Source organism: Vigna angularis, chromosome 1, assembly GCF_016808095.1.
Source record: "Vigna angularis cultivar LongXiaoDou No.4 chromosome 1, ASM1680809v1, whole genome shotgun sequence".
NCBI classification, from domain to species: Eukaryota; Viridiplantae; Streptophyta; class Magnoliopsida; order Fabales; family Fabaceae; genus Vigna; species Vigna angularis.
In genome coordinates this window covers 55016072-55027053 of record NC_068970.1, presented here as the reverse complement: position 1 = coordinate 55027053, position 10982 = coordinate 55016072, and the positions used below count along the sequence as shown (strand labels likewise).

The window sequence follows — 10982 nt, the reverse complement described above, 5'->3', positions numbered from 1 at the left end:
GTAATTGTTGTCACGCCAGACACTGTATTTTCACGTTCATAAACATCACTATCTTGCATTATCCACATACGTAGAGTTCTAGTAATTCTCGTTATTATCCAATTTTGGTGTTTTTTATTTTTTATTTTCACAAGCTTGTTCTTTTACGATAATAATGTTTCAAGTTGAGCAGATAAAAATTCGAAAACAGAACATGTTCGGATTCATGTCCAGCGTTAGGGTCCGTCTGTGTTTTACCATTTTGACCAACCCTGGAAAAGAATGTGGTACCCACGTCGAAGGTTCGGAGCCACAGAAAGGCACAGTTTTGTGACAGTTCGCAGACCCAAAACGGTCATTTCAACACACAACACTTTCCGGACACGTAAGGCATTTACAGAAAGAGTGAGGGTGTTATGGTAGTTTTTGTTGTTCACATATGTTTTCTCAGACAATGATTTCCGTTCAAGAATGGCTTGCAGAGTTGGCAATGTCCTTCTTCTCCCTTACCTCAACGATCCGTACACTTAACCTGATTTCTCACTCTTTGTCTCTTCCCTTTGGCAGTTAAGCTGCTCCAATCCACACACCCACCTAATTTCTTTCTCTAAATTCTAATACCTCTCAAAAAGTAAACAAATACTACTCTAACAATCTCTATTATTTTCTGTTACTGGTTTCTCTCATAATTCGTTCATTTAATGCTTCCCGGCCCACGCGCACATTCATTGCTTTCGGCAGGAGAGTTATCAAGCAGAAGGGAGTAAATAAAAGAGGAAAAAAAGTAACTTGTTTTGGGTTTTCACTGTTTCAGTGTGAGGAAGATGCCTCTGGTGAGGTTGCAGGTGAGGAATGAGTTCAGTTTGGGGCAGCCCGAGTTGTACAGAGAGGCCAGCAAAGAGGACCCTAAAGCTGTGTTGGATGGTGTGGCTGTGGCTGGTCTTGTTGGGATCTTGAGGCAACTTGGTGATCTTGCTGAGTATGTTTTCTTTCAATATAATTTTTTTTCTATCTGGGTATGTTTAAATAGGTGAAATTTGCAACTTTTATGCTTATGCGAGTTGTTTGCGAAATGGGGTTGCTTAATTTCTGTAGTATACCGAGTCTATAATGGGGTACAGAGTTGGAGGTTGCTGAGAATGTTGGTTTTAGATGTGACAGAATAAGGTTGGATTTCATTTAGGGTGAAAGGTACTTAGCCGTTGGAATTGAAGTCGGGCTTTTTCGGTATTTGGGCCAAATTTCAATTGGTAAGTAGACAAAATACTCTTTGACTTTTGTTTTCGGTTGAGCTTTGTGTAGAATCTTATAGGTTGTGTAGTGTGTACAGCTCGACCTTGGTTGCTCTCTGGATAATCCCTCAAACTCATTTCGCCTTTTAGAGTTTAGTGGTTCACGAGTTGCAATGATTTCGTGGAATGGATTGTCAAAAAATGCTTTCTTGTTCCTTCTTGTGAACTAACTTTTGATTCTTTCTTCCATTTCTTCTTGAGGTTTTCTATGTTAACTAAACTTATGATGTCATCCTTAAGCTAAACAGCTGTAGGTATAGTCCACAATGGAATTCAAATGGCATTGTGAAAATTTTAGTTTTTTGGACCCTCATAACTTATTTTGATTCGAGTTACAATCCAAAAAACTTATATTTTGATTTAGATTTCAGTGAAATTGGACTATGGTTGGTTCTAGAAGAGTTAGATTTTAAGTTGCCATATTTGCCTTAAGCTTGACGACAAAGCTGGACAACGGAGCAATTTGATTGTATTTTTATTTTATTTGAAGAGCGGAACGAATGTGGGATCTTGTGTGTTATTTCTCAAATATTATCCTTGCTGATAACTGAGACATTTACTCTATACTTGTTGAAACCTTGTTCAATACCTGTGTGATTTTAGTCGAAGTAATTCTATTTTTCCTTTTTTATTTATTTGTATGATGTTCATTAGTCATTTTTTTTTTTTAAATGTAGTTTTGCGGCAGAGGTTTTTCATGGTCTGCAGGAGCAAGTATTGACAACAGCTTCCAGGAGTCATAGATTGATGGTTCGTGTTCAAAACATTGAAGCTTCGCTACCTGCCTTGGAGAAGGCTGTTTTGGCACAAACAAGTCACATACATTTAGCTTACACTGCTGGTATGGTTATTTTAAGCAATGATCTCAAACTATGTGCTTACTGGAGAGTCTGTTTTCTTTATTCTGAAAATGTTAATTTTGAATTCTGAAAGTTATTCCTTTAGAAAATAGAGTTTTGGTATTTTGCCTAATGAAGTTTACAAACCAAATTTATTTGAAAGAACAATGGAAACCACAAAATACATTTTTTTTCCCCGAAATTTTATAAAGGGAAGCCTAATGGGAGTCAGGAGGCTATTCTAAGATTTGAACCAATGCCCCTCTAGAACATATCTTAAAATAAATTTGGACAAAGAAAATGTGTTATGTTTTAAATTAATACAACCTAAATAATTTTGTGGAATGCAAATTACTAGTGGTTTTACAAGTTCTGATATAAGCCTATCGATGCCTTAGTTAATAAACAAGAGTAGCATTTGAGATGGTTATTCCCATCTTATATATTGGAGCATATAACAAGCTTTCTAGATTTGTTTCCTTGAATAGAATCTTTTGATATATCAATCATCACTAAAGACTGACAGTTTGACATACTATAGTTTGTACCAATGAAGTAATGTGAAGGGCTTTCATGGGTTTGTCTAGTATTGTACTGATCAGGCAGCTGAATCATATTGAAGTTATGTTGTTTGATATGAATTTTTCAATTTCTTTACATGGTTCGTGATATCCACTTTAGTTGGGGTTTGCTCTTTCTTTTGCATTTGTCAGAGGGAAATTTCTTTGAGAAATTTCGTTTGTCTTTGTATTTGCCACTGTTAAAATATAGATCTTTGTTATTACGCAAGCCCTTAATTTCTTAAAAAACCGAAACTTTAAGAAAGCGGAAAATGCCATGGTTGGTTTAGTATTCATGCTTTCAATATGTTCAATGAGTCATTTTATTGTTATTAATTGGAGGCTGGTGATTGTTGAATATGGTCATGATTTACTGTACATATAATATTATGTTTAGTATATATCAATTTTGTGTGAAATGTGAGTTGTTTGGCATGCCAGCTGATCTGCGAAAGATGCTACACCTCAAACATGTAATGAATATAATTTTGAAAGTAATGTTTATTTTAGATTATTTTTAACCTGATTACCGTCAAGTGACAGTAAGCTAGATTTATGAACTTTCTAGATAGCATATATCCATATATTTTTATTTTAAATTGTGGAATACTACATTATTTATGATCATGGTTTCAATGTTCAAAGATTATGGTAGTCCTTAATACTGAAGTTTCCTTTCAGGTTGTGAATGGCATCAACGCATAAAACCTGCCCAAAATCATTTCATATACAATGACTTGCCTAATTTTATTATGGATTCATATGAAGAATGTCGTCAACCTCCACGTGTACACTTACTTGATAAGTAAGTTAAATTCCCTTCCCCCATTGTCTTTTTGTTTGAGAATAGCAATATTAGTTAGGTACTGAAATAAAAATTTACAATCTTGTTCAAATTCTAGATAATGGTGCATAGCGGCCAGCTCTGAAATTGCCATAGTGGAATAACAGCTATTTTAAATTTTTTATATTGTTTATATAATGTATACTATATACATATAAATTCTGAAAAAAGATAAAAATTACTCAAAATTAATGACATTCATACTTAACAATAAAACATCATATCATAGGTTTCTTAAACAAAACATACAAGTAAATACCAACTACAGTCGAATAGAAATTTCTTAGATAAGAATCATGATCAACATCTTCTAAATCCAAGTCTTCATTACAATTTTCACTGCTATGACAGTTATAGATTTCACTTTTGGAATTACAATTCCAAAATTAGCCGCCTGAAAAGTCTTTAATGCCTCTGTTTTTGGCTGCGTGAAGATGTACCTCCCCTATAGAGCCAGGTATTTAGTCTGCTACAACTACTCACTAAATTGCTCCACTATGGCAATTCCTGTAGCAGGCAAGGGCACCACTATCCCGTTATATAACACCATTAAAAACTATGAGCAAGATTAGTTTATACTTTATCTTAGTCCCATGCAAATTTGGACTGGTACCGTGCCTGTCGCATTTGCCATCTCTGTTCAGTTTTGAAAGAGTTGAGTTGTGTCAACTAATCATGCTTAAATCAAGTGTGCTGTACTGGCTAATGAAACATTCCATGTGTCAATCAGATTTGATACTGGTGGCCCAGGATCTTGTTTCAGGAGATACTCAGATCCAACCTTCTTTAAAAGAATATCTGCTGATTCAGATGAATCTTACACTGAGAAGACTGAGAAAGCAAGGAAATCTCATAAAAGCAAGGTACTATAATGATCCTAGCCTTTCAGTGAGAAGATTATCATTAACCCAGTTTCTTTCCGATCATATGCATTCATTGATTTCTTTGCAAACAATTCCTTGGTGCTTAACAAAAAATGTTGGACAGAAGAAAAGGTCAGGAAGGAATGGAGAAATTTTAAGGGGTGAACAGAGACATAGCACTAGTGGCAGGTATTATATATCTACATCTATAAATGTCTATTCGATAGTTAACGTCAGCATACTAGTTATTCATTCAAAATCAACACTTACATATTGTATGACTACCCAGAATGCAATCTGTTTCTTCTGCTATCAATGGGCGGACTTCTTCCTCACAAACAGCCTCCACTATAGATATGAGAACGAAGTCAGATCTAGAACATTATTCAAATTCTTTTGATTCAAAGTCTGGTGCTGGCTACATTGAATGTGTTTTCCATCCAAGTGATTCTGTGCGTTCTGATGTGCCAGATTATAAAGAACCATCATCTAGTAGGTTGACACAGAAAACTGATACTCTTCCATCAGTATCTTCTCATATAGAGGATAGGATTTCACATGATTTGTTGGAAAAACGAGTTGCCTCTAGCACATCTGGTGTTACTTGGGATGAAAAGGAAGAGATAGTAGAATCTAAAAGTCAAGCCAGTGATATAGATAAAACTCCAGAAGAGAGGCCTGTGGAAAAACATGACTCAGATATGAATGTGAACGAGGATGTTACCATGACAAATATTGACCACAATCATATCCTATTTAATGAAGAAAGCAACCCGAAACTAGTCTTCAACAGGGTTCAAACTGGTGATATTGACAGTGAACCTGATAATTACGAGGATGCTCTCAACACTATTGAATCAGAATCTGAAAACGATATTGATTATATAACAAAACGAGAGGTTCAACAATTCACTTCAAATGGCACTCATGGAAACACTGAATCTCCTCCTAATTTACTGGACAATAATGTTTCTGATGTCATTTCCCAGACTGAATATACTGTTCCCACAAATGATGAAACAGCCAAGGATTTAGCGGAATCACTGAAAGAGAATCATGTTCTTGATCTTGTATCAAAGCCAAATGCATCTAATCTGGTATCTGTAAGCCCATCAGATTTCCTTGATAGCGAAAACTTAACAAGAGACGCTGCATCTGTCAACAAAGAAGCTTTCAGGGATTTGCCCGAGTCACTGCAAGATACTCTTCTTACATCAGAGCCACATGCATCTAATTCAGCACCTGTTAGTCCATCAGATGTTTCCTATAGTGAAGAAATGACCAGAGATCCAGTTTCCTTCAACAAAGAAATGTTTGGGAACTTGCCTGATTCATTGCAGGAAATCCTTCCTCTCACCTCAGAATCAAACGCATCTGATTTGGGACTGGGGAGTCCATCAGATGTCCTTTATAGTGAAGAAATTACTGGAGACATTGTTTGCTTCAACAAAGAAACGTTCAAGAATTCCCCCGAATCGCAAGAAATTACCCCTCTCACATCTGAGCCACATTCATCTAATTTGGGATCTGGGAATCCATCAGATTTTACTTGCAATGAAGAAACGACCAGAGACACAGTTTCCCTAAACAAAGAAATGTTCAGTAATTTACCTGACTCTATGGAAGACGTTTCTCTTTGCACATCAGGCCCACATGCATCTAATTTGTCATCTGTTACTCCATCAGATGTTTCTGTTAGCAAAGAAGTAGCCAATACTATAACTGAATCACATCCTTCTAAGACTCCTGCCAGTGAACAGGTTCCTCACACACATGGAAATTCTGTTTTGGATCACTCAGTATGCACCAATAACTATATTGGTCCGACTTCTGTTAATGATGCTGTGTCAGCTCCAATTGAAACCAATGTATCATTTTTTGGTTCTAATAGCACTACTTTGCCAGATGAGGAAGCAGGTAAGATCAGCTCCAATATCTGCAAATATGAAGAGACACGTAAAGAGTCTTTGTCTGATCACTCAGTTAGATTCTGGACCAATGGTGGATTATTAGGACTTGAGCCATCAAAACCTCCTGATTTTAACAAGTCAAATTCTATTAGTCAAGGGCCTTTGAGCACAAAAGGTGAACCAGACGGTGCTTCAGGTCACAATACAATGCAAAAGAGCGATGTTTATAAAGAGGAACAGGAATCAACGTCAGAAGAGGTTGCAGAACAGATTCTAAAGGGGCGAACTTCTAGATTCGTAACATGCCATGATGATGACCAAGCTTGCACCTCTGAAAACACAAATGGCAATTCTCTGCAGAGCAATGGGTTTGATCAGACCGAAAGGAACGGGTCAGGGGAAATCAGAGTAATTGCTCCTGGAAGTGGTCTTCCAGTGGCCCCTGATACAAAGGACAGCACTGAAACCGACCAAGGAATTGGTGAAAACTCATCACGAGTGTTTGGACTTAGTCGTAGATTACTAATAAATAGTTTTCAACGGAAAGTTTCATTTGATGAAAAATCAGAACATTATAATTCTCTGAAACAAGTTCTATTGGAACAGAGTGGAGAAAATGGTATTGTGGGACAGTCATTTCCTGAGACAACCACTTTCAAAGAGAAAGATGGTTCTGTATATCCTATAAAGTCACTTCCCCCTTCTCCTCCACTTGAACATATGAAAATATCTTTCCATCCCATCATTGGACTAGAGACCTCCAAACTAAAACTTAAATTTCCTGATGGCAATAATCGTCATGAAAGCGTAAACGATATATTTCCTTCTTTCCAGTTGGTCCCTGAATCTTCTTCCATTCCTCTGGATGGCTCAGTTTCTCACTCTGATGATGACGACACTTTCTGTAGATCATCTCCGTATATATCCGATGATTGTCGAAGCCCTCGCTCTGACTATAACTCTGATCAATGGGAATCTGATGAAACTCCTGGAAGCAGTGACCATGGGGTACATGATTCTCCTCGCAGAAAGTCATCAACTGAGTCTGTGTCCAATGATGATACCAATGTTAAAAGTGGAAACGGTACTTATACGGCTAATGGCATGGAGCATTCTTTATCCAGGCCTTTACTTGATTTTCCAAGTTATGATAATGTTAATCCTGCACTTGAGAAAGAGAGTAAAATGCATTCCAAATTCAATAATGCTGTTATTCAACATGGGCATGCAGAGCCTACAGCGCCTCCACCACCACCTCCACTTCCTCCAACGGAATGGTGGGTCTCAAAACCGCAGTTGGATATGACAAATGAGACACTGCATTGTATATATGAAGATGTTGAACTTGTTAATGATCACAGTCTTTCAGATTCTACTGTCTTCCAGCAACCTAGGTTCACCAAGGTTGAGCAAATACAAATTAATGACGATGGTCATGAGTCTTATGAGAACATTATATATAACTTGAAGAACAAGGTAACATTTTGTTATTACCTTTTTCTTGAACATTTTATTTATGCAACAATGATGAACATTGGAATCTAACAGCGCATTCGTCTCATTCAGCATTTCCTGCAGCCGGATCAGCAGATATTGAAGGGTCAGAAAGAAACAAACCAATTGAGAATGGGAAAGGAGACTGATGAAAGAGAAGATTTCCTATATCAAATCAGGACAAAAGTATGTAATCATGTTATAATCTCATATATTCAATGGTAAAAATAAACATTTTGGTCATCCACACAGATATAAGTGTCATCAAGTTTGTCTTTCTCTATAAATACATCAAAATGGTCATTAAATACTTAAATTTTTCACATCAAATTAGTCCTCAAAATGACAATTTTTGACTCTGGAGTCTAAATCACATCAAACCAGAACATGATCTTGCAAATTTATCTATAAACAAAGTAACAGTGTTTATTGTTGTTAACTTTTGCATTGTTGGTTCAGGCCTTCAACCTGAGGCCCACAGTAACAGGAAAGTCAAATGATGCAACTGGTCCCACTGCCAACGTTAAAGTTACAGCAATTTTAGAAAAGGCAAATGCAATTCGTCAGGTATTTGTCCATACACTCTTGTTATCTATTATGTAATTGGTTCTGCACTTCGCATCTGATCAGTATCCACTTTCAGGTTGTTGCAAGTGATGATGGTGAAGATGATGATAACTGGAGTGATACATGACAATTTTTTTTTTTGTTTCATACATGAGCTGCCCCTTATGTTTTTTAGCCTCCTGAAGTGAAGTTGCATGAGGCTTTGTTGTATGTACGCATGTGTGAATAAATCTTGTTTATTTGTTATTAATTTTAGTGCAATTTCTTTTATTATCTATGATGAATGTGTCTTCGTTAGTTTTTGCTTTGAATCTTTATACAGGTTTATTTCAAATGGTTCTTTCAATGGAAAACATGTTCTTGAACAAATTTTCTGTTTGTGCTACTAATCTTGAAAATGTCTAGGTAGCTGTAGTGATTACATTTTTATATCATGGTATTTATACCTATCATTTATTGTTGGAAACAATGATAAATTCCATTGGAGATCATGAAGGTGCATAAGATGTGTATTATATTTCTAATATACTTTGTTTCATACTTAAAAAACGATATTACAAGAATTTGAATATTCAATGCATGATAGTCATCATATTGTTCTAGTAATATTTTAATTTTAATGTTTTTAACTAATAGTTAGAAACTAATTTTAGTTGTAAAGTGTAGAAATTATGGAATTGAATTTTGTCAATCTCTAATTCTTTTTATGGATAAATATTTTAAGTGAAGGTGTTGAAGCTTCATATTTTGCATATAATTTAATTTAATTTATGGATAAATTTATGTATAGTGTGAGAAAAGTTGTAGAAGAAACAGTTAAGATCAATTCCGAAGTCTTTTCTTTCATAGGCATGACTTAACACAATAAATTATCATAAATTTTGTTAACATATGGGTTGTGCTATTCAGCCATTATTAATAAAATCATTCTAAGAAAGAAAGTGCGTTAAGAATAAATTAGATAAGATAAATTAAAGTTTTCTTACATCTTCATTTTCATTACACAGTGTTACTATTTAATGAACAGTTATATTAATATAACTTTCACTAAATGTTATACCTTTTAGGCTTAATAATTTATTTTATTTTCAGTTTTGGTCAGTTGTATCAATTAAGTTCCTCTTTTTAAAAAAGTGTCAATTACATTCTTACTTAATAAAATTTGTCTCAATCAAATCTCTTTCGTTAAATACTCATAAACGACGTTAACTTTTTATTTTCTGTCTTTTCTGAACATAACAATTTTTTGTCTACTTTTCTGAACATAACAATTTTTTGCCGGTGTTTTCGGCATAAAATAATTAGTTTTCATTTTAAAATCATTACAAAGTGACTCTATAAAACAACACACATTCTTAATTCATTTATCCAATGTTTTCTCTTTTAGATGAAGTGGGACCCACATGGTTATACATTCAAACCAAAATACCCAAACAAGGAACAAAATTCCTTCTCTGCCAGTGTCCAATTCACGTCACTCATATAAAGTGAGTGTTAAATATAAATCCTAATGGCACCCACACGAAAGAGTACACCCTCTTAAACTCCCTCCTTATACAACATCTAAACTTAATTCATATTCCCCGCACTCGAGTGACGACAAGTCTTCTCTCAATCCCGCAAATCTATCATCACATTTCTCTTCAAATTTCTTTATCCAAACCCACGTAGACGCTCTATCCTCTATTATAGTAGATTAATCAAAACAATCAGGACTAATAGTCTATTTCTAATAAGTATTTGATAATAAAAAAAAATCTTCTCTGGTTACCTAAAACCTATTTATATCCTCTAATTATTTATATGAAAAATGGTCTGCAACACTTTAACTAATTCGATTAAACTTCATTAGACAATTTTTTCAAGATGGCACATTATATTCAGCAACCCAAATTCACTTAACAAATTACGATTCGCTTTACATGTCGGCGCTCGAAGTCACCAAGAGTAAAGTCGCCTCCGCCACCCTTCGCTAATGCCGCAGGAGGAGTAGCTTCTGCCATGGCGGCACAGTTGGTGTGGACCCCAGTCGATGTTGTTAGCCAGAGACTCATGGTACAAGGAGGTAAAATTGAGTAATTTAAATTTAATCCATCATCTCATTAATCCTAACTGTTTTTATGCTGTGTTTATGGTCCATTTTTGTAAAATTTAATTTGATTTCATTGACCATTTCTTAGAATAAAAAAAGAGAGATAACTTTTTTATTTAAAAGAACTAAATAAGATATCTTGCCTGAAATAAAAACTAATATTTACTCGAACCTTAATACTGCAAGTACTTATTATAAAAAAAATTAATCACAATAAATTTTATGCACTCTTTCTTCTCCACAAGCTAAGAAAAATATTAAGAATAGTAATTTAGAAAAATGAATATAATATGATTAATGCTTGATTAGTTAACATAAATGAATTCTCTCATTTATACCATGTCCCAGAGAGAGTACTAACCTGTGAACAAATGGGCATTGAACACTGCTACTGATTCTTGATCTTTCCTTTTGCAGTGTGCTACAGAAATGGTTTTGACGCATTCAGAAAAATTCTGGATGTGGATGATCCAAGAGGGTTCTACAGGGGATTCGGGGTTTCCATCGTGACCTACACTCCCTCCAACGCGGTCTGGTGGGCT

At 35.2% G+C, this 10982-nt stretch overlaps 1 protein-coding gene across 3 annotated transcripts; it reads left to right on the top strand.

Moving 5' to 3' along the window:
- The first annotated feature begins 438 nt into the window (after positions 1-438).
- LOC108345081 (protein SCAR1) lies at positions 439-8625 on the top strand. Of its 3 annotated transcripts, XM_052878041.1 has the most exons (10): positions 439-610; positions 794-958; positions 1949-2112; positions 3352-3475; positions 4245-4377; positions 4502-4566; positions 4667-7763; positions 7854-7967; positions 8241-8348; positions 8425-8625. In XM_052878041.1, exons 2-10 carry the CDS (start codon positions 804-806, stop codon positions 8473-8475), a joined length of 4011 nt encoding a protein of 1336 aa, XP_052734001.1. In that variant the 5' UTR covers positions 439-610; positions 794-803; the 3' UTR covers positions 8476-8625. The 3 variants fall into 3 exon arrangements, with proteins under 3 accessions (XP_052734001.1, XP_017439140.1, XP_017439156.1); XM_017583651.2 differs by having other exon boundaries at positions 439-958; XM_017583667.2 differs by lacking the exons at positions 439-610; positions 794-958 and adding an exon at positions 1075-1229.
- Positions 8626-10982: the final 2357 nt, after the last annotated feature.

Bases quoted from the DNA above. Each gene is read 5' to 3' on its own strand.
- LOC108345081 (XM_052878041.1), top strand. From the start codon at position 804: ATGCCTCTGGTGAGGTTGCAGGTGAGGAATGAGTTCAGTTTGGGGCAG. The intron at 959-1,948 runs GTATGTTTTCTT...TTTTAAATGTAG, and splicing joins CAACTTGGTGATCTTGCTGA to TTTTGCGGCAGAGGTTTTTC. The intron at 7,968-8,240 runs GTATGTAATCAT...TTGTTGGTTCAG, and splicing joins TATATCAAATCAGGACAAAA to GCCTTCAACCTGAGGCCCAC.